At 36.3% G+C, this 25,597-nt stretch overlaps 2 protein-coding genes across 5 annotated transcripts; both read right to left on the reverse strand.

Moving 5' to 3' along the window:
- Window positions 1–6: 6 nt before the first annotated feature.
- On the reverse strand, window positions 7–8,203 carry LOC132849042 (E3 ubiquitin/ISG15 ligase TRIM25-like). Of its 3 annotated transcripts, XM_060875210.1 has the most exons (7): window positions 7,988–8,203; window positions 7,292–7,886; window positions 6,417–6,512; window positions 6,018–6,251; window positions 5,311–5,443; window positions 1,995–2,045; window positions 7–1,521 (listed from the first exon to the last, which is right to left on the reverse strand). In XM_060875210.1, the coding sequence occupies exons 2-7, from the start codon at window positions 7,880–7,882 to the stop codon at window positions 932–934; spliced, it is 1,695 nt and encodes a 564-aa protein (XP_060731193.1). In that variant the 5' UTR covers window positions 7,883–7,886; window positions 7,988–8,203; the 3' UTR covers window positions 7–931. The 3 variants fall into 3 exon arrangements, with proteins under 3 accessions (XP_060731193.1, XP_060731194.1, XP_060731195.1); XM_060875211.1 differs by lacking the exon at window positions 6,018–6,251; XM_060875212.1 differs by lacking the exons at window positions 7–1,521; window positions 1,995–2,045 and adding an exon at window positions 2,635–3,511.
- Window positions 8,204–12,288: 4,085 nt separating this feature from the next.
- Window positions 12,289–19,900, reverse strand: LOC132849043 (E3 ubiquitin/ISG15 ligase TRIM25-like). 2 transcript variants are annotated; one of them, XM_060875213.1, is made up of 7 exons: window positions 19,771–19,900; window positions 19,075–19,669; window positions 16,613–16,708; window positions 16,021–16,254; window positions 15,668–15,821; window positions 14,540–14,593; window positions 12,289–14,391 (listed from the first exon to the last, which is right to left on the reverse strand). In XM_060875213.1, exons 2-7 carry the CDS (start codon window positions 19,663–19,665, stop codon window positions 13,850–13,852), a joined length of 1,671 nt encoding a protein of 556 aa, XP_060731196.1. In that variant the 5' UTR covers window positions 19,666–19,669; window positions 19,771–19,900; the 3' UTR covers window positions 12,289–13,849. The 2 variants fall into 2 exon arrangements, 1 of the variants encoding a protein (XP_060731196.1); XR_009648797.1 differs by having other exon boundaries at window positions 14,320–14,391; window positions 14,540–14,616.
- Window positions 19,901–25,597: the final 5,697 nt, after the last annotated feature.

Consider the following 25,597-nt stretch of genomic DNA (forward strand, 5'->3'; position numbering starts at 1 on the left):
AAGTTTATTAAACATAGTAAAGTACATTTCAACAACAAATAAGATGCCAATGTATTATATAACATTATCTGTTTTTCTTTTATCTTGAGTTCTATTAGTTTATCCGACCTGATATTAACACAGTGAGCAGTTTCAGGCTGTAAAAGATAATAAAAAAAAAGTACAGATAAAGAAAGAAAACAAACAGAAAAATACAGAACACCTTGGATTTACTCATTTGATTTTAACATGACTGGAACCTAAATGGTGTGAATATAAAAGTCAAATTTCTCTACAAGATGTTTCATAGGTGTTTCTGTAAAATCTAATCACACTGAATTCTTCTCCAAGTAAAAAAATGCATCAAAAATCAAAACATGTGTCATTGATAATTATAGTAAAAGGAAAATGAGTTGGATTTTTTTAAAGAGTTAAAGGTATAACAATAAAATAGAACATTGAGAATCATTATTTTGAAAATTGTTTTAAAACAAAGTTTGAGAGTTTAAAAAACTCTCAAAAATTTGTACCACTGCATTTTAGTAATACTAGTATTTTAGTATTCTGGTACAGAAACAGCACACTTCCCTGCTGAGGCAGAGTCACTAACGCTAAAGAATGCATTACTGTAATGGTGTTTCTGACACTGCAGGATATTTATATCAAGCAAATCAAGAATCAAGGACAAAGTGAAGAAAACTATTTTACAATAGTAGATATGAACACTAGACTATACCTTCTATTTTATTTTAAACACAATGCTCATAGATCATGCATTTATTTAGCTTTCAACACTAGTTTTTTTTTTAAATAGAATTCCTTTATAGATTTTAAACAAAACAGTTAGCATTTTAATTTCTCACCATTATGAAAGTGTTTTTCTTTTTTTTTTTTTTTAAGCTAGTGTGACTTATTTTTCATATTAATTTAAGGTGTTTCAATCAGGTATAATCTATTTCAAAATCATCTTTTTTTGGTGGCACAGTTGGACTTTTGATTTGTGATTTAGCCCAAATCCAGGGTAAAGAGGCTGAGTGAATGTGGTGTGAACTTTGTGGATTAGCTTCATCGTGTCAGAGACACTGTAGAAAGACAGAGTTCCTGCTTTGTGATCCACAAACACTCCTATTGTAGAGGAGCTGGAGGTCATGGGGATTTTAGTTTTTTGCTTGTTGTGTAAGAATAAGTAACCAGATGACTGGCACAGCAAACTCCAGGACTTATCATTACGTCCAAACACACATGCATTCCTGCGTAAAATCCTGCTGATATCTTTATAGGACACTGATATATAAACCCCATTAATCCCACTCCACTCCACTTCCCAGTAACAGGCTCCAGACACACTCTCACTACACAACACCTGGGAGTGACATTCAGAACTCTCTGAATCTTGATATGACACATGACATCTAGATGTCTGTTGAACAATATCATACAAAGAATTCAATTTAAGGCTTGTGTCGATTGCCATTCTGTTTGAATCAGACAGTTGAAGTTGGTCATTTGCTGTGTTTGGATCCAGTGTGAGCTGACAGGTATCTGAAGGAAAGATATTTTATAAAAGAAATATAGAAATATATATTATTATACTGTATATAAAAATATTATCTTTTTTAAACCTTTTATGCTTTTGTCTTTCTGTTAGTGTAACTGTCACCTAAATATCTAGGTTGACAGGTTAGGGCTTCATTGCTAGTTCCCCATATTATCAAATGATCATATCCTCTGAAAACAGTTGACTGCATCTTTTTGAACTGCTGCTTGTGGAATATCTGCAAGCTTGACCTCACATATGATTAGCTTTGAATATATATATATATATATATAATATGAAAGCTACTAACTTTTTGTTTGTGATAATATTCCCCTCCCACCCTAAGAGCACAGTCAAGTTTGCTCTCTTGGACTCCTGGCCATGCATGTCATCAGGATTCAAACTTGCAATGTCTGGATGTTAGGAAAATAATTTTCTGTTGTGTGACTTTGCCTGTTTGTATAGAAGAGACACTTACATTGTAGAAAGTCCTCTCTACTTTGGGGTGTCAGGATCACGATATTCTTCACTGGAAAAATAGTTAAACAGAATAATAGCTTTTTTTTTTTAAATTAACTGTCCAGCAAAACACATAATATACACAAATACATTCAATTAACCAGTACATTTAATCCATGGCTTCATTCATGATTTTTGCACTGTAGCTACAAGGATAATATAACTAATAAGCAAGTGCAGATTTTTTTCTACACCATCCAACCCCTTTGGGTGCACACCTCCTCTTGCTTTCCTTTTTTATTATTAGATCAGTGAGGTCATTTGTGTCTGGCTTGTCAGCATGTTAATAACTCTGCATTCAAGGCTTCCTGGGTATTGTGTATTTATGAGCTGTGAGATAAAATTATGTCTGGTGTGGTCAAGTCTTTTTGCTCAGAGCGAGATAGTGGTGACAAATAAGGCAAGAAGAAGAACAAAGACTGTGCACTAGGTGTGTTTTGCCTTTTTTATGTTTATAATCAATTAATGAAGACAATATAAACTTAGTTACATACAATATGTTGTAACTGTTGTAAGCAATGTTATATTTTGTTACCCTTTTCAGTCCTGCAATGATGTTTGCACCTTTTTTGTATTTAAGAGGCTTTAAAGACATTCAATTAATTTGATTCACTTTATTTGTATAGCACTTTTAACAATTCACATTGTCTCAAAGCAACTTTACTTAAGTATAGAAACAGATTAAAACTTTTTAAGTTTAGAAATAAGTTACTATATATCTCTAAAAAATTATCTCTAATGAGAAAGCCTGAGGCAAGCATTAAAGTCCTACTGCCAGTGTTTTCTCTGCATTTGGGTCCTGACCCTTGGTTTGAAACCCAAACAGAATTGCTTATAGAACACTGTAGGATGTAGTTATAATTATATTTGGACAAAGTTGAGCAAGCAAGCATCACTTAGCATAGGAAGACGGTGTAGTCCAAAGATTGAAGGTAGAATTGTACTTTACAACTGAACCACATGATGTTTCCAATTATATTAATACATCCAATTATTATTATTATTATTTTTTTTTTTTACCTTGAACTAATATATTTTTTAGTCCACCATACAGGAATTTGCAAATCTTGAGATTTAAAACAGAAAAAAAGATCATCTAGAAAAGGATCTACTAAAAAAAATCAAAAACATGAGCCTGACCATCAATACCATGCAAATAACATTTCCACTATTAGCATCTAAAACCAGCTTGGTCAGAAAATCTTAAACACAAAACAGGCTATAAACTGCAGCTTTCAGACATATTAAATCAGCTTGTAGAGTATTAAGGCTACAGTTGTCAACCTGTTTCTTCAACAATTTTGTGACCAATATTGCACTATCAAGGTGGCAGGCTTATGTCATTCATTCATTCATTCATCTTCTACCGCTTATCCGAACTTCCTCGGGTCACGGGGAGCCTGTGCCTATCTCAGGCGTCATCGGGCATCAAGGCAGGATACACCCTGGACGGAGTGCCAACCCATCGCAGGGCGGCTTATGTCAAATTGTTAAATAATTGTTAACATGTATTATTTAAATCTCTCTTTTATTATCTCTTTTATTCTCAAATGTGATGGTTTACAAATCACAAAATGGTCTATGTTAAACGAATATAAGAAGATTATAAGAATATTGAATGTCCATATATAGGTGAAGGTCACCTAGTAATACATGAACACTGAACTTTGAAATTTGGTCCAAATTTACTTTTTTATTATAGATTATATGATGTTATTGATTATTTTATAAGTATCTAATCTTATTTATAATAGATTAGATAAATTGCAAAATATCACTGATTTTAAGACAAACATTTCAGGAGGGTTCTCAACATTTCTCAGAAGAAATTGTAAACTAATGCAGTACACAATTTACTGTATATTTATGGATCTATGCACAAACACCAATATCTATGCTTTTATACGGTGGCCGGGAAGTGCAAAACACATTAACAAATCCGAAAACAATTTAACAAATCCCAAAACACATTAACAAATCCGAAAACAAATTAACAAATCCCAAAACAAATTAACAAATCCCAAAACACATTAACAAATCCCAAAACAAATGAACAAATCCCAAAACACATTAACAAATCCGAAAACAAATTAACAAATCCCAAAACAAATTAACAAATCCCAAAACACATTAACAAATCCCAAAACACATTAACAAATCCGAAAACAAATTAACAAATCCCAAAACACATTAACAAATCCCAAAACAAATTAACAAATACCAAAACAAATTAACAAATCCCAAAACACATTAACAAATCCCAAAACACATTAACAAATCCCAAAACAAATTAACAAATCCCAAAACAAATTAACAAATCCCAAAACACATTAACAAATCCCAAAACAAATTAACAAATCCCAAAACACATTAACAAATCCCAAAACAAATTAACAAATCCCAAAACACATTAACAAGTCAGACAACCTGGAAGAGGTTGGTATAGTTTGTGAATGGAAACTTACCATCATCGGACGAGATAGTAGTTGTGATTGGACAAGACACCTGTCACTCAAAGTATACATGAAGTTCAACAGTCTGCCGCAGGGAAAAGTTGGAATGGAGGGATGGAATGGATTACTGTGGATTAATTCTGTTATTTTCTTGAACGGAGAACTTTATTTAAACGGAGAACTTTACACATTACACATGAGATTCCATACCTGTATATCTTGAGTGACAGGTGTCTTGTCCAATGATCGGTAAGTTTCCATTCAAAAATGATACACTACCGTTTCTGGGTTGTCTGACTTGTCGTTGTGTTTTCTGATTTGTTAATGTGTTTTCTGATTTGTTAATTTGTTTTGGGATTTGTTAATTTGTTTTGGGATTTGGTAATTTGTTTTCGGATTTGTTAATGTGTTTTGGGATTTGTTAATTTGTTTTCTAATTTGTTAATGTGTTTTGGGATTTGTTAATTTGTTTTGGGATTTGTTAATGTGTTTTGGGATTTGTTAATTTGTTTTCGGATTTGTTAATGTGTTTTCGGATTTGTTAATGTGTTTTCGGATTTGTTAATGTGTTTTGCACTTCCCGGCCACCGTACTTTTAGGAGTTTGATACAAAAATAATAAATGTTGTGTAGGTTTTATTCATACAATGTGGCAATGGAAAAAGCTGCCTTTTACAGTTATTTACCAGCTGGTGTTATATTTATTGCAAGAACTTCTGGCTCAAGCACAAATACTACTGGGATATTGTGTAGAAAATGTTTAAATGGTTTTCATTGTGCTAATCTTATTTGGAGAGAATTAATGTCAGTAACTCTGTCTTACCATCTCTTGATATCTTTTGAAGCTGCTGTTTGTAGAATGGCTCCAGATTCACTTTTAAGGGAGACAAAGAATCTACTGTATCTTTAAATGAAACAGCTGTGTATGCAGGAGCAGGCACAATAGGCTGAGGCAACTACACAGAGACAAAAGCACAAAAGATACAACTTAAATGAAAAAAGTCACTCCAATTCCAAATTTCTGCAAATTAACAGAGGAAGAAAAATTTTTAAATCATGTTATAAGATGTGTGACTCTTAATGGCAGGAAATGCAAAACAGCACAATATGCTCCAGGCCCAAAGGACCGTGTCAAGCCTTGAGTAACCCAGATGTTGAATTTTTCTTTGTGTTGAAATTTGAATTTGACTAGTTGAATCAGAGCACAGCTTTATCTCAATTTGTAAATATTTAACTGTGAACATTTTTTATATTATTTTAAAAATATGAATCTCTGAACACTGGTTATGACAAAGTATATTAAATATGTTAATTCTTATTATACAGATGTGTGGATTCTGACCATATATATTGCTATATAATGAATGATAATGTCATTAATTTTAAATATTTAGAATTTAAAATTAAATTTAAAAATTAAAATACACAGCGGGGACAGTTTCACAGCTACAGGGTTCTTGGTTCAATCTTGAGGAATGCAATTCTCTGCAGTAACTTTACTGCAGTCATTGCTGTATTCTGTGATGTTACCTGCAGGAAATGGATGGAATCTTCTGTATGTAAAAGCTCCTCCATCTCAGCATCACACCTTTTCAACTCTGCAATCTCATGCTCAAGTTTTTTCATGCTTTCTTCAGCTCGACTAACTGCAGCTTCCATCTTAGCTCTGATCAGTGCTGTCACTTCAGAGATTTGTTTATGAATAGATTTGATCAGATCAGTAAACTTTCTCTCAGTTTCCTGAACTGCATTCTGTGCAGTGTGCTTTTAAGAGACAGAAAGAGACAGAAAGAATGAGAGAAAGAAAAAGATATTACTTATTTTTCCTAGTTAATATCACTTAGATTATGAATAGATAACTAAGGCTAATGTGACGGATCCTGAAACAGCTCATCCAGCAGACAAATTGCTGTTCTTCTTAAAATTCACCTTGTGAGACTCCACAACCTTTGTTAGCTCCTGAATCTCATTCTCTCTCGCTTGTATTCCTTCCTGGCATTTACGCCGCAGCATCAACATCTGATTCTATGAATGAAGAACAGAATTTACATTGCTATTAAAGTAAAACATGCATTACATTTCGACTCTATAGTAAACACTACACTTATATTATGAGCCAATATTTTAATAATATAATTTCTTGAACTATTAAAGTTCTTTAGCTAGCCCTCTGGGTGAAACACTTAAAGGTTCTATGCAGAAATATTTTCAAAGCATTTGGAAGACACCCTTATCCAGAGCGACATACATTCTTATCTCATTTTATACAACTGAATAATTGAGGGGTAAGGGCCTTGCTCCGGGGTCCAGCATTGGCAGCTTGATGGACCAGGGATGCGAACTTGCAACCTTTTGCATAGTAGTCCAAAACTTAGACTCTAGAGTCTAGACTATCAGCCTATTTATCAGAAAAGTGAAAACTCCTAAATATTTAATATCATCTAAAGAAATCAATTCTTCTTTTATCTTCAGTCACTTCTCTATCCAAAGCCTAAAAGAATAGGCATAATGTAGGACTATACCCTGGGAAGGATGCCAGTCTATTTTAGGCACCACACAAATTCATTCACACTGAGGAAGATGGGGAGCAACTAAATGGGAGGAAGTCCATATGAAGGAGAGAATATGCACAAAAAGCCAAAATGGGCAATACCAGAAACCCCAGACTATACTGGAGATATTTTTACTACACTTTACTACCCTGAAAACAATTCTATTCAAGCTTAATCTAGCATTACATGAACTATAGCTGTCATTGTTTTTCCTATTTGTAATGTTAGGGGGAAATGTTTTTATCTAGTTACCTGTTTCTCAGCTTTTCCTGTTGTAACTGATACCGTATCATGTCCTTTATGTTTATCCATCATACACAACATGCAGATACACTGCCTGTCAGTGCGACAGTAAACCTCCATCAGTTTGTCATGCTGAGAGCAGATCTGATCCTGGAGTCGTCTAGAGGCTTCGACCAGCTTGTGCTTCTTAAAGGCAGGAGATTTATAGTGAGGCTGGAGATGAGTTTCACAGAAAGAGGCCAGACACACCAGGCAGGACTTGATGGCTTTGTATTTTCTCCCAGCGCAGGAATCACACTCAACATCTTCAGGTCCAGCTGAACACTGAACAGGACGTGTATCTTGGAGTCCTGTCTTCTTCAGTGTCTCCACTACTTCAGCCAGCATGGTGTTTTTACTTACAACAGGTCTTGAAGTGAAGGTTTGTCTACACTGAGGACAGCTATAGACTCCCTGCTGATCCTCCTGATCCCAGCAGCCATTAATACAGACCATACAGAAACTGTGTCCGCACGAAAGAGTTACTGGTTCCTTGACCAGATCCAGACAGACTGGACAGCTGAACTGATCCTGAAGTCCTAAAATATTCGCTTCTGCCATTTTACTGAAAAACAAACACACCCAGTCACTTACAACAGCTCACACTTCCTGGTTCAGTTTATAAAAGCCCTGTGAAACACAGCTGGGTCTGAATAAATGACTCACCTGATTGAAACTATACAAAATAAACAACACACAAAGGTTCTCAAAAACAGGTAATGATAATAATCCTGCACATGAAGACGTAAAAACCCTCAAACACAGATGAAACAGATCCACTTCCTGACTGAACAGGAACAGATTAGTTTTACTTTCATTTCTGCTGAAGTAAGAACTGAGTTGCCAGGTGTTTGTCACTGGGTTTGTATAAAATTAAAACCAAACCAGTAGTTACAAAAAAAAAAAACAGTATATAAAAAGCTTTTCTTAAATAAAAAAAAAAAAAATTCTTAAATATTAAATAGACAGTGATATTAATCTCAAATTTGGCTTGTAAAACAAGAAAAAATCCTCCAGCAGGTTGAGTTAAATGTTATTGCAACCCTGAAAAAGGGGAGGAGGGAAAGAGAGAACGAGACTAACAAGATTAATTAAAAAAAGTTTATTTACTTCTACTACATAATGTGCATATTTCTATAGTAATAATTCACACGTTAATTCACTACATTTCACTCTCAGTCATACAGCCTATATTACTACAGTGTCAGAGGCTGTGGCTATGCGTGTGTGTGTGTGTGTGTGTGTGTGTGTGTGTTTGTGTGTGTGTGTGTGTGTGTGTGTGTGTTTGTGTGTGTGTGTGTCTGTGTGTGTAGGAGACAGAGAGAGAGAGACAGAGAGAGAGAGAGAGAGAAAGAGAGAGAGAGAAAGAGAGAGAGAAAGAGAAAGAGAGAGAGAGAGGGAGAGAGAGAGAGAGAAAGAGAGAGAGACAGAGAGAGAGAGAGAGAGAGAGAGACTGACTGACTGACTGAATGACTGCCTGAATGACTGACGGTAGGCTGAGATACTTACCTTGACCATTTAGCCATCTCAGAAAACGTTCAGCTTTAAAATTAACTGCTATTCACCCCAAAAGTAGACAATCGGCTGAAATAATTGTATGTTAGAAAGACAGGTTGATCTTTTTACATACCTTCTTTTTTTTTGTAAAGTAAGTAAGAGATAAAGTAAGATAAAGTAAGAGGTTTTGGGTCAATGCACCAAATATTTGTGTGTGTGTGTGTGTGTCTGTGTGTGTGTGTGTGTGTGTGTGAGTGAGCTTCACTATTTATTGAATGTTATCATTTTGTTCAATTCTAGGTGTCCCAGTAGTGATCAAACTCTAGAAATGCCCCAGCCATTAAAATGTCAAAGAAAATACCCCCCAACTTCCTGCTTGAACTTCTTACCTTTAAATGTGTTCAATTGTATGTGAAAATTCTTGCGAGCTATCTTGATTATTAATATCGAAGGATGAACATATGGATGTCCAGAATTTTTCCACTTCTCAACTCACTATCAGTCTATTGTAGTATCAAGTTCTATCAGGGCCTAGAATGGTGCAGGGGTGTGAGCAGGAACCAGAGGTGGAAAAATCCAGATCTCTCACTTCTGAAAAAAAAACAATCTCTCACTTCTGAAAGACAGTAAAATACAGGGATGTGGTTATTTTTTTCTCTTTAAAATACAAATTTCCAATGAAATTTACCAGGTTGATTTGATGTGTATGTAAATAATCAAACTCTGTGGAATTTTTATGTCTCTTGATCAGACTCTTAGACATTGCAGGCTACACATTTAGCTACAAATATTAAAGATTATAGATCTATCAGTAAATCTTTAAAAACAATAACAAGAATCAGGTAAAAGTTTGGAAATTACTTGCTTACTTTTGTCCAATTTTGTTTTTCACTGTTTTTCTGTTATTTGTTAAGATTCTGATTGTTCTCACTGGTTTTCAGTTGACCTTTGATTACTTTGGGTTCTCTTGCCTTCTATCTAGTGGCGTATGCTGGATTTGCATGCCTGAGTTCATGCCAGAATGACAAAGTGCACAATTTCCTTGTTTCCTTATTTCCTTTCTCTGGAACTAAAAAAATTAAAAACACTTGTTCTAGCATGACAATGCCTCTGAGCACAAAGGCACAAAGTGTGTTCAACCAGAGAAAACCGTATACGTATATATATATCCACTCACCAGTGGAATTTTATTCAAAAAAATCACTCGGCTGTACAGACGTTTTCATCAACAGATATCTTTACATCTGGACATGTTACTTCTGCTCACAAATAGCGGTATCCATGAGACGTCCTCACACACTCACATATATTCTCCTTTTAAACATACATCCTCTATTTCATGCACCTTGCAAATCACATATCTAGCTTTTCAACACCCTTACAGACTTTGAGTTTACCAGGTGTTTGATTACCTTGTGTTAACATGGCCAGCCTTTGCGGTCTGTTGGGGTGAATGGTCCTGACTCAGGTCTCAGCCATTAAGTTGACTTAAGTTGACGGAATTTAAGTTAAGTCCCCCTCCGAGGAGCTAAACCTTTCACGCTACAACACACAGTACTACAAAAACACATTTGTATTAGTATTACTCATTGAGTTCATTTATTGATAAAAATACCCCCTCGGTCAGCTGTCCCAGCAGGTTCCGCCATAATAGTTGCCTGGGTTACGCATGTATGTGTAGGGTGGAGCTATCAAAACAGGGGTGACACCTATTTGGGTTAGGGCGTGTTTGTTTTGGTGATTTCAAATGTCAACATTGGATTTCAAACATCGTGCACCTCACCTTTAAACTGAAGAAAATAGACTTCTCAAGCTTGAATGAGATCAGAAGTCCCAAATTTATTGTAGCCAAACAAAAATCTTCAAAGTGAACTTCTCAGAGAAATGTCCTCAGCATCAATGTCAGCAAAACAATCCAACATCCAGGCTTGGTGCAGTATAGTGTGCATGCTCCGGCTCCTGTTAGGTGGCTCCCTTTCTTAATTTACATAGTTTAGCCAATTTCCCATTATTCCCATTATTTTCTTACTTTATATAGCCCCTCCCAGTTTCCTATTATTTTTAGTTTTTTAGCCTACAGCTCCCATTTCTTTTTCCCATTTATGGAATTCCGGTCTTTTATTTTCCCAATATTTCCCGGCTTAAATCCGATTTTATATATATAAAAAACGACTTGTACAAAAGCCTGAAACTTCCTGAAACTTGTTTGTTACTGACCATCGAAAGAAGTGTGTGTGTGTGTGTATTGTGATTCTGCCTCCCAGACTGATCCAGCTACCTCTCCTTGCCTTATTACACGCAGCACTCAAACTCCATGGAATTATCTTTATGCCTGTGGGGCGCCATATGATCAACCCTGCATCTCCATATGCTTCCCCATCTCCTCCTCCTCCTTCACCTCCCAGTCTGGAACCATTATCTTCTAATTCCTCATCTCCTCCTATGTCATCTCCTGTCTCTCTCAATCCCACTTCCCCTGTTAATGCCAGATCCCCTTCTTCTGGTTGTTCTTACATTTATCTTGAGTAGGCCATCTGTGTTCTTAATAAACCTGGTCATTTGTATTCACATATCCCTGTTTTCTGTCTGATTATTTTGATTAATTTTAATTTATAAACTATTAGGCACTTTGAGTGTTTTTGCTATTGTTAAATATTGTAAAAGTGGCTTTATTTTAAATCAGGGTTTTCATAACATATATACTCCTTCTTCTGAGATATTTCTCAACACACCTGGCAGGAGGTAAAAATACATGTAATCTATCTTGTAAAATGTAATCAGTCTTATACCACTTATACCAAAGACTACTTTCTAAAATAACAGTAATGTACCAACATAGATCATGGTTTAAAAATGTTTGATTTTACAAAATGACCAAATAAACTTTGAATAATGAATGAATGAACAATATGAATGAATAAACTATAAGAAAACTATCGTTACAATCTGGTATAGGTCAGACTGCAACATACAGGTGTAAAAAAAAAAATACATAAAAAATAATAAATAAAATAAAATAAAAAATAGGGGGCACAGTGGCTTAGTGGTTAGCACGTTCGCCTCACACCTCCAGGGTCGGGTTTCGATTCCCGCCTCTGCCTTGTGTGTGTGGAGTTTGCATGTTCTCCCCGTGCCTCGGGGGTTTCCTCCGGGTACGCCGGTTTCCTCCCCTGGTCCAAAGACATACATGGTAGGTTGATTGGCATCTCTGGAAAATTGTCCATAGTGTGTGATTGTGTGAGTGAATGAGAGTGTGTGTGTTTGCCCTGTGATGGGTTGGCACACCGTCCAGGGTGTATCCTGCCTTGATGCCCGATGAGGCCTGAGATAGGCACAGGCTCCCCGTGACCGAGGTAGTTCAGATAAGCGGTAGAAGATGAATGAATGAATGAATGAATGAATGAATGAATGAAAATAAATAATAATAATAATAATAATAATAATAATAATAATAATGTGGCATGGCCAAGTATTGCTTAATTGGTTTTATTCTGCTTTTAGGTGGCTTCAGAAGTCGGCAAGGTCAAAATAATATATAAATATCCCTCTAACTCAACATAATACAACTCAGTTAACAATAACATACAGAATTAACAAAAACTGACACTGACTTTTTACAAACCACAAAAAAGCTTGTATTTACAATATTTACAGGGAAGTATACACAACAAAGCAGGTTAACACATAGGACTAGGCCAACACAAGCTCTATAACAAGCAGTGGATTAAACATAGATGCAAATCAACATGACACAGCTCACAACATTTCAAAACACCGCACCAGCCAGAAGTATGATAGAAGTACCGATTGTAAAATTGAAAGCGAGAACTGGACATTGTCGGGGGGTGGCCTGGAAAAAAAAAAAAACACACAAAAGATACTCAAGCCCCCTGCGACAGAGACATAAATCAGCTGGCATAAATCTGAGCACACTAGGGTAAAACACTATGAACTATAGCAGTTAAATTTTACTCCTGTTGTTGAAACAAGATATTTTGTGAAGAAATTATTTTGGTCTAAAATGTTTGAAATGTTTTAAATGGTCGCATTATGTGCTCCACAAAAAGACGACACGTTATTTTATTTGAAAGATGACACGTTATTTTCTCTAGATGAACGCTTATTTTACATAATAGTCATAATAGAGACAACATCTACCCAGGATATCATCTGATTTGAAGTAGAGTATCTCCAAGTTACTGGGTGTCCAGGTCTCTGAGGAAATTCATGTCTCCAGAGATCTTAATAATTCAATCACAGTACTACTGAAAGTTTTCTGTACCACTGTCATAGGTGTCTGAAAGAAAAGCCCACAACGTGTGGTGAAAACTGCCCCAAAATCACTGGTGCCCTATTAACAGCCACTGAAAATTTTCACCACAGTCTGTGTAGAACATGCAACATTATCAGGGACACCTCACATCCCAGTCCAAACTGTCCATCCTCCTTACCTTTCATTCATATACCCATGTATAGTTTAAATATTCATAAAACACAAATCTGTAAATTAGCTAATGCTACCTAATCTGTATTTTACTTAACAGTAAAAACAGCAACTAGCATGATAACTAAATCAGCTAATGGTAATATAATATAATTTCTTTGATTTCTCTCCACACGCAAGGAAGGAAATGTCCTGGACCTGGTTTTCACCCATCCTTCCTTAGCTATCTACATGACTGCTACCCCACTTTACATGTCTGATCATCAGCTGGCATCCTTCAATGCCTCTCTCTCTATCCTACCTAAAATAATAAACCTAACAATGTGATTTGTATATTTAGGTTTACAGACAGGAACATATTATTATTAACTGCATGTAATGCAATGTGAGACTTATTCATGTTTTTAAAAACAGTTTTGTTTAATTTTTAAAGACTCATTTCTACATGTTCAATTATTTTTGCTCTTGCAACACACTACTCATTTAAAAAAAATAAAATAATAATAATAATAATAATAATAATAATAATAATAATAATAATAATAATAATAATAATAATAATAATAATAATAATAAAAACCCTGGCATTAAAAATCTGATTTTAAATGACATAGTTTCATTTTTGATCCCATCCAAACCATAAACCCGGGGTAAAGAGGCTGAGTGAATGTAGTGTGAACTCTGTAGATTAGCTTCATTGTGTCAGAGACACTGTAGAAGGACAGAAATCCTGCCTTGTGATCCACATACACTCCTATTCTAAAGTATTTGTGCTCTATGGGGATTTCAGTGTTTTTGTTATTGTGAAAGAATATGAATTTAGATGGAGAACAAAACAATCTCCAGGAGTTCTCATTTAACCCAAACACACACTCATTACTGTTTCCCTTCCTGCCTATATTTTTATATGCCACTGCTATAGAAATCCCATTATCCCCGCTCCACTCCACCTCCCAGTAACAGCGTTCACGTACACTCTCACTACACAACACCTGGAGATGAGAGTCAAACCTCTCAGCATGAGCAGGATATGACTGATCTGTTGTCATGCTGGTGACCACCGTGTTCTCCTCAGACAGAATGAGATGTTTATTAGCCGTGTTAGGATCCATTCTCAACTGACAGGAATCTGATGGAAAGAAAAATAAAGGGGAGGTTCCAAACTTAAACATTATACGTGGAATCAACCAGTTTTTTTGGGGTTGTTTCTTAGTGCTAAAATAACATTACAACCTTATATTTGTCTGTGTGTGTGTGTGTAAGAGAAAGAGACTTACATTTTAGAAACTCTTCTCTGCTTTGGGGTTCAGGAAACATACAGACACATCTGACTATGGAAACAGTTACAGGAAATCTATTCAAATAAAGCCAAAGAGGTTTTATTGAATTTTAAACAAAACAAAAAAAATCTGTTCAGGACAAGATTTAGCTCTTATATTTTGTGAATGATCTACAAGATCTACATCTAGTAAAGAAAGGTTTATGGCTACCAGCTTGGCATGATCCAGACTGCATCATTAAGTTGATATCTAAATCATCAAATCACTTGTTGTTTAGTATCTTAAACATGCATTTTTATTCATAAATATGGAGAAATTGGGGTTGCAGACATAAATACAGTGGAGACCAAAATTTGACACTTTATTTTTCTGAAATTGCTTAATTGCTCAAAATTTTAGGAATATTAGCTATGGGTGAAACCACTGTTCTACTGTTCGGGAAAAAAAAATCAACAAAAACCTTCGTGAAAAACACAGTGATCGAAATTTTTTAAGGGTTACAGCTTTTAAAAAATAAAGAAAACTGTGGGCTGATAAGGAAATTCTTGAAGGGAAAGAACTGCCTGTTGCTTAAAGAGGTTCTGATAAACATTTGCATTGTATATGCTATAGAATGTATCTTGTTGTCACCTTCTATTTATTCATAGAAGACTTATTTCTATTTAATTATACATAAATGCTATTTAGGACCTGATAAATAAACAGATAGAATGTACTTTCTGCCTCCGATGTCAGTAATCATACTCCAATATTACAGTTTTTGGTGGGACACATGAGATTATTTTAAATTTTTTGTAAAAAAAAAAAAAAAAAAAACTATATAATTTATGTTGACGTTTTTTCTGAGAAGTTATAGATATCTTGGATAGAAATCAGCAGCAACATTTTAGCAGTATCATTTTTATACATACATTTTTCATATCAGGAAAAAAAAAGATTTTCAAACTTATTAGAAGCTACAGTAACATTTATTGCAAGCATGACTGGCACAACACTAACAAATACTACCATTATAAGTGCATTATGATGTTAGTTTAAAGTTGTTGGTAAATACTAATGTGCAAGTCGTGCCATATGAAATATTGTATTATTGTAAATAAAATAATATTCAAACCTAGTGCTTACCTTCATTTAATATTTTGCCAAACTCCCCTGTACTCCATTCTTCTACTTTATCTCTCAGATGAGACACAGACTTTACTACATCCTCAAAAGTAAGATGAGAACTGATGATGGGTAAAAGTCCAGATCTAGGATAAGCCCTTACGGACTGAAAACTCTACATATTGGAAAAGAAAACAAAACACTATTGATGGATAAACATAGTTTGATTACATAGCTGCTATGTGTGACACTGGATGATATTTTACCTTAGCCAAAATTATTTGCACATCAAACCTGTGAATTTTATTTAATTTCTCCTAAATTGCTTGATTGAAACCTACTTTATTGTGAATACACTTTTAAGCTTTTGTTACCTGGAGGAAACACACAGGATCTTGTGTGTGTGAAAGCTCCACAATCTCAGAGTCTCTTTTCTTCAGCTCTGCAATCTCTTGCTCCAGTTGCTTCATTACCTTTTCAGCTTGACTCACTTCAGTTTTCTCCTGAGCTCTGATCAGTGCTTTCACCTCTGAACATCTTTGTTCAATTGCTTTTATAAGATCAGTAAAGATCCTCTCAGTTTCCTGAAATGCTGTTTGTGCAGAATGCTGTTAGAAGATACAGAGAATTGTGAGGTTAAGGGGGAACACTGAGAAAGACAGTGAATGCATGAGTATTTTAATTCCCAACCTCCAACCAGTAAAGCCAAAGAAAATGTCCCCTCAACTTAAAATTCCTACTTGTGAACTTGGGGTAATCTACTCAACTATCACTTCCTCCCAGTTCAAGGAGTTACACTACATTAACAGCATCAGAAGTGAACAAAGAAACATCACATACCTATAAAAGTATTGGCTTTAGATTAATCAGCATACATAGATATTAACTTCTTAAATCTATAAACTACTAGGTAATTGAAATGCAGTGCAACTGAACCTGAAACAGCTTTTTCAGCTCTAAACACACCTTGTGAGTCTCGACAGCCTCTCTCAGCTTCTGAAGCTCCTTCTCTCTATCCTGGATTCTCTGCTTGGATATTTCCTGTTTCTCCAGCAACTGCTTCTACATAGAAACACAGCACATAATTTACCCTCAGTGTGTTAAATGTATGTGCTAAAAACAAGAGAAACAGCACAATGACATTTTGATGACATTTGATCAAAGCAGGTTTACTCAAGATAAACATATTTTTAAAATATGAATATTTTACATTTACATTTACATTTACAGCATTTGGCAGACAACCTTATCCAGAGCGATGTACATAAGTGCTTAAATCTTCTACTGCAGGTTTGAGAACAGCATCTTCACACCTCCCATCCAACCCAGCACACTGACTGACATCACACCTCTGGAAACCCCATTAACAACTCCTCCCAGCACTCAAGTTGCACTCACAATTTGTGAAGAGTATGTGAAACGGCTCTTTCAGAGACAGAAGACAAGGAAAGCCCCGGGCCCAGATGGGGTCTCCCCCTCCTGTCTCAAAGCATGTTCTGATCAACTGGCTCCTATTTTCACCAATATCTTCAACAGATTTCTGGAGCTATGTGAAGTCCCCTCCTGCTTTAAACTCTCCACAATCATCCCGGTCCCCAAGAAACCCTCCATCACTGTACTAAATGACTACAGGCCTGTCGCTCTGACATCTGTTGTCATGAAGTCCTTTAAACAGCTGGTATTGGCCCACCTAAAGTCTGTCACAGAACAGATGCTGGATCCACTACAGTTTGCCTACCGTGCAAACAGATCAGTGGATGAAGCAGCCAACATTGGACTGCACTACATTCTGCAACACCTGGACTGCCCAGGGACATACGCCCGGATTCTGTTTGTTGACTTTAGTTCGGCTTTTAATACTATAATTCCGGAAATTCTTCACTCCAAACTCCTAAGGCTCACTATACCCCCTTCCATCTGTCAGTGGATCACCAGCTCCTGACAGACAGGAAACAACAGGTGAGACTGGGAGGTGTCACCTCCAGCATTTGGACAATCAGCACTGGTGCACCACAGGGATGTGTCCTCTCCCCACTGCTATTCTCCCCCTACACCAATGACTGCACTTCAAGTGATCCAACTGTTAAACTCCTGACGTTTGCAGATGATACTACTCTCATCGGTCTCATCCAAGATGGCAATGAATCTGCATACAGACAGGAGGTAAAGAGGCTGGTGCTATGGTGCAGTCAGAACAGTCTGGAGCTAAACACCCTCAAAACTGTGGAGATGATAGTGAACTTTAGGAAAGACCTCCAACACTACCCCCCTCACAATATCCAACAGCCCGGTGTCATCTGTGGAGTCCTTCAAGTTTCCGGGCACTACCATTTCCCAAGACCTGAAATGGGAGTGCAACATAAACTCTATCATCAAAAAGGCCCAGCAGAGGGTGTACTTTCTACGTCAATTAAGGAAGTTTGGTCTGCCACAGGAGCTGTTAATGCTGTTCTACACTGCAGTCATAGAATCTGTCCTGTGCACATCCATCACTATCTGGTTTGGGGCAGCAACTAAACAGGACAGAAACAGACTGCAACGCACGGTTAGAACAGCAGAAAAAATAATTGGCGCCCCCCTGCCTACTCTCCAGGACTTGTACGACACAAGAACCAGAAACCGGGAAAATCATTACTGACCCTTCGCACCCTGGACATAACCTCTTTCAGCTCCTCCCTTCGGGCAGGCTCTACAGAGGTTTACTTACTAAAACTGCCAGACAAAGGAACAGTTTCTTTCCCCAGGCAATCACCCTGATCAACAACTCACCATAATTACATTCACTGCTTCTTATCATAAGTGCTGCATTATCAGGACTGTCAGTCACCAAATCATCTGTTACCCTCTACTGCTGCTGTATATTGCACAAAAATCATAATATTGCACAATATTGTTATTTGCACTCCCACACTTTATGTACATAACTGATCGTTCATATTCCATATTCATATTTTATATATTTTATTCATTCTATATCCACATTTTATACTCATTCTGTCTATATTGTATCTCATCATCTGCATTGTTTTCTTGTATAGTATTGTGTTATTTATGTCTGTACCTTTGAGAGTCACAAACTCCTGGAACCAAATTCCTTGTGTGTGTCAACACATTTGGCCAATAAATCTGATTCTGATTCTGATCTCTCGCATTGAATACATTAATACTGGCTGACTAGGTTACATACTTAAGATACCATGAGTTTAAAACATTTGTTCAAAGTTACAATGAAAAAGTGTCAAAGGTTTTTTTTTTTTTTTTAAATGCAAAAGATAGGGATAGAAATGTTAGCTGAAGTGTTTCCTGAATAAGTAGGTCTTCAACCGCCGCTTGAAAATAGCCAGTGACTCAGCTGTCCTTTATTTTAATAATAAGGGGTTTATATGTTATATATCTAGTGGTGGAAAAAAGCTATAAGATATTTTTACCTGTTTCTCAGCTTGTCCAGCTGCAGCTGATACTGTATCATGTCCTTTATGTTCATCCATAGTACACAACATGCAGATACACTGCTGGTCAGTGCGACAGTAAACCTCCAGCAGTTTGTCATGCTGAGAGCAGATCTGATCCTGGAGTCGTCTGGAGGCTTCGACCAGCTTGTGCTTCTTAAAGGCAGGAGATTTATAGTGAGGCTGGAGATGAGTTTCACAGAAAGAAGCCAGACAAACCAGGCAGGACTTGTTGGCTTTGGATTTACTCTCAGTGCAGGAATCACACTCAACATCTTCAGGTCCAGATGGACAATGAGCAGGACGTGTAGCTTGGAGTCCTGTCTTCTTCAGTGTCTCCACTACTTCAGCCAGCATGGTGTTTTTACTTACAACAGGTCTTGAAGTGAAGGTTTGTCTACACTGAGGACAGCTATAGACTCCCTGCTGATCCTCCTGATCCCAGCAGCCATTAATACACACCATACAGAAACTGTGTCCACACAAAAGAGTTACTGGGTCCTTGACCTGATCCAGACAGATCGGACAGCTGAACTGATCCTGAAGTCCTAAAATATTCGCTTCTGCCATTTTACTGAAAAACAAACACTCACAATCAGTAACAGCAGCTCACACTTCCTGGTTCAGTTTATAAAAGCCCTGTGAAGCACAGGTGTGTCTGAATAAATGACTCACCTGATTTATATTTCACAAAATAAACACACAAAGGTTCTCAAAAACAGGTAATGATAATAATCCTGCATATGACGAAGTAAAAACCCTCAAACGCAGATAAAACAAATCCACTTCCTGACTGAACAGGAACAGATTAGTTTTACTTTCATTTCTACTGAAGTAAGAACTGAGTTGACAGGTGTTTGTCACTGGGTCTGTATAAAATTAAAACCAAACCAGTAGTTACAAAAAAAACAGTATATAAAAAAAGCTTTTCTTAAATAAAAATTCTTAAATATTCTTAAATAAAACAATTCTTAAATATTAAAAAGACAGTGATATTAATCTCAAATTTGGCTTGTAAAACAAGAAAACATCTTCCAGCAGGTTGAGTTAAATGTTATGGCAACCCTGAAAGGTGGAGGAGGGAAAGAGAGAACGAGACTAACAAGATTAATAAAAAAACATTTTTTACTTCTACTCCATAATGTGCATATTTCTGCAGTTATAATTCACGCGTTAATTCACTACATTTCACTCTCAGTCACACAGCCCATATTCCTACAGTGTCAGAGGCTTTAACGAACAGAACAACAGTATTGTTGTATCATATTGTTCTACTCTCTGCTGATAAATTAATTAATTCTCAAATCACAAGTATTTTAGTCTTTTACAGAAAAATAGCTTTGAGTGACTGTGTACCAAATAATTAGAGTACTTAGAGGAAGAAGCTCTGACAGAAACCCAACCCTAAACAAAACAGTGAGGAGACTTGAACTTGAATCTGATATTTTATATCACCAATCATTTTAGTCTTACAATCACTAAGTCTAATGTCCCACTAATAATATAAAATAATATCCTAATAATATACTATGATAATAAATTATATACTGTAATATTGCTACTAAATATGAAAAAACCTTCAAAGGCTTATAAATCACGGTTGGTTTTTATTGTATATTTTTAGTAGAACATGTGAATCAAGACAAAAGAATTGTACAGCACTGCTTATTACAGATAACAAACAAATCAAAGTTAAACAAAACAACAAAAGCAAAACTGTTTGTTACATAAATAAATAAAACTTACAATCTAAAAAAAATAAGCTATAAACAAACTTCTTTTTTATAATCTTGGTAAAAGACATTATTATTAAAGGCTTTTGGGTCAGAATAACACAAGTACATGAACAACATAAGTAAATGTTGCTGAACCAGCTGCTTTAAATACGTTATAGTAAAATTATAGGACAAGGTCTGGCATGAAAACCCAGAAAAGTAGCACTCTATTTCACTGTCTTCATTATCATCAGTTTTATTTAATAAACCAGTAAAAAAAGAGCAAGTTTAGCATAGAAAAGGGCTCCAGTAACATCATAATCACACACAAAAACTATTAAAATGTATGTTATGTATACTGAAGTTTGTTCAGAGGGCAAAATAGGGTAAAAAATGACAAGATTAGATAAAATTCTGTAGTCCAGATCTTCAGAAACACAAATAATACAGTTATTGCTGTGACTGTGGCTCTGCGTGTGTGTGTGTGTGTGTGTGTGGGTGTGTGTGTGTGTGTGTGTGTGGATGGGTGTGTGTGTGTCCGTGTGTGTAGGAGACAGAGAGAGAGAGACAGAGAGAGAGAGAGAGAGAGAGAGAGAGAGAGAGAGAGAGAGAGAGAAAGAGAGAGAGAGAGAGAGAGAGAGAGAGAGAGAAAGAGAGAGAGACTGACTGACTGACTGAAAGACTGACTGAATGACTGACGGTAGGCTGAGATACTTGCCTTGAAAACTTTCAGCTTTAAAATTAACTGCTATTCACCCCAAAAGTAGACAATCGGCTGAAATAATTGTGTTAGAAAGACAGGTTGATCTTTTTACATACCTTCTTTTTTTTGTGGAAGGATAAAGTAAGAGGTTTTGGGTCAATGCACCAAATATTTGTGTGTGTGTGTGTGTGTGTGTGTGTGTGTGTGTGTGTGTGTGTGTGTATTTGTGTGTGTGTGTGAGTGAGCTTCACTATTTATTGAATGTTATCATTTTGTTCAATTCTAGGTGTCCCAGTAGTGATCAAACTCTAGAAATGCCCCAGCCATTAAAATGTCAAAGAAAATACCCCCCAACTTCCTGCTTGAACTTCTTACCTTTAAATGTGTTCAATTGTATGTGAAAATTCTTGCGAGCTATCTTGATTATTAATATCGAAGGATGAACATATGGATGTCCAGAATTTTTCCACTTCTCAACTCACTATCAGTATCACTATCACAATATCAATATCACTTACAAACCATGTCTATTGTAGTATCAAGTTCTATCAGGGCCTAGAATGGTGCAGGGGTGTGAGCAGGAACCAGAGGTGGAAAAATCCAGACAACTCTCACTTCTGAAAGACAGTAAAATACAGGGATGTGGTTATTTTTTTTTTCTTTAAAATACAAATTTCCAATGAAATTTACCAGGATGATGTGATGTGTATGTAAATAATCAAACTCTTTGGAATTGTTGTGTCTCTTGATCAGACTCTTAGACATTGCAGGCTACACATTTAACTACAAATATTAAAGATTATAGAGCTATCAGTAAATCTTTAAAAACATTAACAAGAATCAGGTAAAAGTTTGGAAATTACTTGCTTACTTTTGTCCAATTTTGTTTTGCACTGTTTTTCTGTTATTTGTTAAGATTCTGATTGTTCTCACTGGTTTTCAGTTGACCTTTGATTACTTTGGGTTCTCTTGCCTTCTATCTAGTGGCGTATGCTGGATTTGCATGCCTGAGTTCATGCCAGAATGACAAAGTGCACAGTTTCCTTGTTTCCTTATTTCCTTTCTCTGGAACTAAAAAAATTCAAAACACTTGTTCTAGCATGACAATGCCTCTGAGCACAAAGGCACAAAGTGTGTTCAACCAGAGAAAACCTTTGAGATGATACAGAATGTGCTGAATATAAATATATATATATATATCTACTCACCAGTGGAATTTTATCCAAAAAATCACTCGGCTGTACAGACGTTTTCATCAACAGATATCTTTACATCTGGACATGTTACTTCTGCTCACAAATAGCGGTATCCATGAGACGTCCTCACACACTCACATATATTCTCCTTTTAAACATACATCCTCTATTTCATGCACCTTGCAAATCACATATCTAGCTTTTCAACACCCTTACAGACTTTGAGTTTACCAGGTGTCTAATTACCTTGTGTTAACATGGCCAGCCTTTGCGGTCTGTTGGGGTGAATGGTCTTGACGCAGGTCTCAGGGGTTGACTTAAGTGGACGGAACTCCTGTTAGGTGGCTCCTTTTCTTAATTAACATAGTTTAGCCAATTTCCCATTATTTCTAGATTCCAGGATTAATTCCCTCCTACTTACTTTATATAGCCCCTCCCAGTTTCCTATTATTTTTAGTTTTTTAGCCTACAGCTCCCATTTCTTTTTCCCATTCATGGATTTCCGGTCTTTTAATTTCCCAATATTTGCCGGCTTAAATCCGAGTTTATATATATAAAAAACTACTTGTACATAAGCCTGAAACTTCCTGAAACTTGTTTGTTCCTGACCATCGAAAGAAGCGTGTGTGTGTGTGTGTGTGTGTATTGTGATTCTGCCTCCCAGACTGATCCAGCTACCTCTCCTTGCCTTATTACACGCAGCACTCAAACTCCATGGAATTATCTTTACGCCCGTGAGGCGCCGTATGATGGCCTAAGAATCAACCCTGCATCTCCATATGCTTCCCCATCTCCTCCTCCTCCTTCACCTCCCAGTCTGGAACCATTATCTTCTAATTCCTCATATCCTCCTATGCCATCTCCTGTCTCTCAATCACACTTCCCCTGTTAATGCCAGATCCCCTTCTTCTGGTTGTTCTTACATTTATCTTGAGTAGGCCATCTGTGTTCTTAATAAACCTGGTCATTTGTATTCACATTTCCCTGTTTTCTGTCTGATTATTTTGATTAATTTTAATTTATAAACTATTAGGCACTTTGAGTGTTTTTGCTATTGTTAAATATTGTAAAAGTGGCTTTATTTTAAATCAGGGTTTTCATAACATATATACTCCTTCTGAGATATTTCTCAACACACCTGGCAGGAGGTAAAAATACATGTAATCTATCTTGTAAAATGTAATCAGTCTTATACCACTTATACCAAAGACTACTTTCTAAAATAACAGTAATGTACCAACATAGATCATGGTTTAAAAATGTTTGATTTTACAAAATGACCAAATAAACTTTGAATAATGAATGAATGAACAATATGAATGAATAAACTATAAGAAAACTATCGTTACAATCTGGTATAGATCAGACTGCAACATACAGGTGTAAAAAAAAAATACATAAAAAATAATAAATAAAATAAAATAAAAAATAGGGGGCACAGTGGCTTAGTGGTTAGCACGTTCGCCTCACACCTCCAGGGTCGGGGTTCGATTCCCGCCTCTGCCTTGTGTGTGTGGAGTTTGCATGTTCTCCCCGTGCCTCGGGGGTTTCCCCCGGGTACGCCGGTTTCCTCCCCCGGTCCAAAGACATACATGGTAGGTTGATTGGCATCTCTGGAAAATTGTCCATAGTGTGTGATTGTGTGAGTGAATGAGAGTGTGTGTTTGCCCTGTGATGGGTTGGCACTCCGTCCAGGGTGTATCCTGCCTTGATGCCCGATGACGCCTGAGATAGGCACAGGCTCCCCGTGACCCGAGGTAGTTCAGATAAGCGGTAGAAGATGAATGAATGAATGAATGAATGAATGAATGAAAATAAATAATAATAATAATAATAATAATAATAATAATAATAATAATAATAATAATAATAATAATAATAATAATAATGTGGCATGGCCAAGTATTGCTTAATTGGTTTTATTCTGCTTTTAGGTGGCTTCAGAAGTCGGCAAGGTCAAAATAATATATAAATATCCCTCTAACTCAACATAATACAACTCAGTTAACAATAACATACAGAATTAACAAAAACTGACACTGACTTTTTACAAACCACAAAAAAGCTTGTATTTACAATATTTACAGGGAAGTATACACAACAAAGCAGGTTAACACATAGGACTAGGCCAACACAAGCTCTATAACAAGCAGTGGATTAAACATAGATGCAAATCAACATGACACAGCTCACAACATTTCAAAACACCGCACCAGCCAGAAGTATGATAGAAGTACCGATTGTAAAATTGAAAGCGAGAACTGGACATTGTCGGGGGGTGGCCTGGAAAAAAAAAAAAACACACAAAAGATACTCAAGCCCCCTGCGACAGAGACATAAATCAGCTGGCATAAATCTGAGCACACTAGGGTAAAACACTATGAACTATAGCAGTTAAATTTTACTCCTGTTGTTGAAACAAGATATTTTGTGAAGAAATTATTTTGGTCTAAAATGTTTGAAATGTTTTAAATGGTCGCATTATGTGCTCCACAAAAAGACGACACGTTATTTTATTTGAAAGATGACACGTTATTTTCTCTAGATGAACGCTTATTTTACATAATAGTCATAATAGAGACAACATCTACCCAGGATACCATCTGATTTGAAGTAGAGTATCTCCAAGTTACTGGGTGTCCAGGTCTCTGAGGAAATTCATGTCTCCAGAGATCTTAATAATTCAATCACAGTACTACTGAAAGTTTTCTGTACCACTGTCATAGGTGTCTGAAAGAAAAGCCCACAACGTGTGGTGAAAACTGCCCCAAAATCACTGGTGCCCTATTAACAGCCACTGAAAATTTTCACCACAGTCTGTGTAGAACATGCAACATTATCAGGGACACCTCACATCCCAGTCCAAACTGTCCATCCTCCTTACCTTT

Source organism: Tachysurus vachellii, chromosome 7, assembly GCF_030014155.1.
Source record: "Tachysurus vachellii isolate PV-2020 chromosome 7, HZAU_Pvac_v1, whole genome shotgun sequence".
Lineage (NCBI taxonomy): Eukaryota > Metazoa > Chordata > Actinopteri > Siluriformes > Bagridae > Tachysurus > Tachysurus vachellii.

Bases quoted from the DNA above. Each gene is read 5' to 3' on its own strand.
- LOC132849042 (XM_060875210.1), bottom strand. From the start codon at position 7,882: ATGGCAGAAGCGAATATTTTAGGACTTCAGGATCAGTTCAGCTGTCCA. The intron at 6,513-7,291 runs GTAACTAGATAA...CTTCATTCATAG, and splicing joins CAGGAAAAGCTGAGAAACAG to AATCAGATGTTGATGCTGCG. The intron at 5,444-6,017 runs GTAACATCACAG...GTCTCTGTGTAG, and splicing joins ATTCCATCCATTTCCTGCAG to TTGCCTCAGCCTATTGTGCC.
- LOC132849043 (XM_060875213.1), bottom strand. From the start codon at position 19,665: ATGGCAGAAGCGAATATTTTAGGACTTCAGGATCAGTTCAGCTGTCCG. The intron at 16,709-19,074 runs GTAAAAATATCT...GTTTCTATGTAG, and splicing joins CTGGACAAGCTGAGAAACAG to AAGCAGTTGCTGGAGAAACA. The intron at 15,822-16,020 runs GTAACAAAAGCT...TCCAATATGTAG, and splicing joins ATCCTGTGTGTTTCCTCCAG to AGTTTTCAGTCCGTAAGGGC.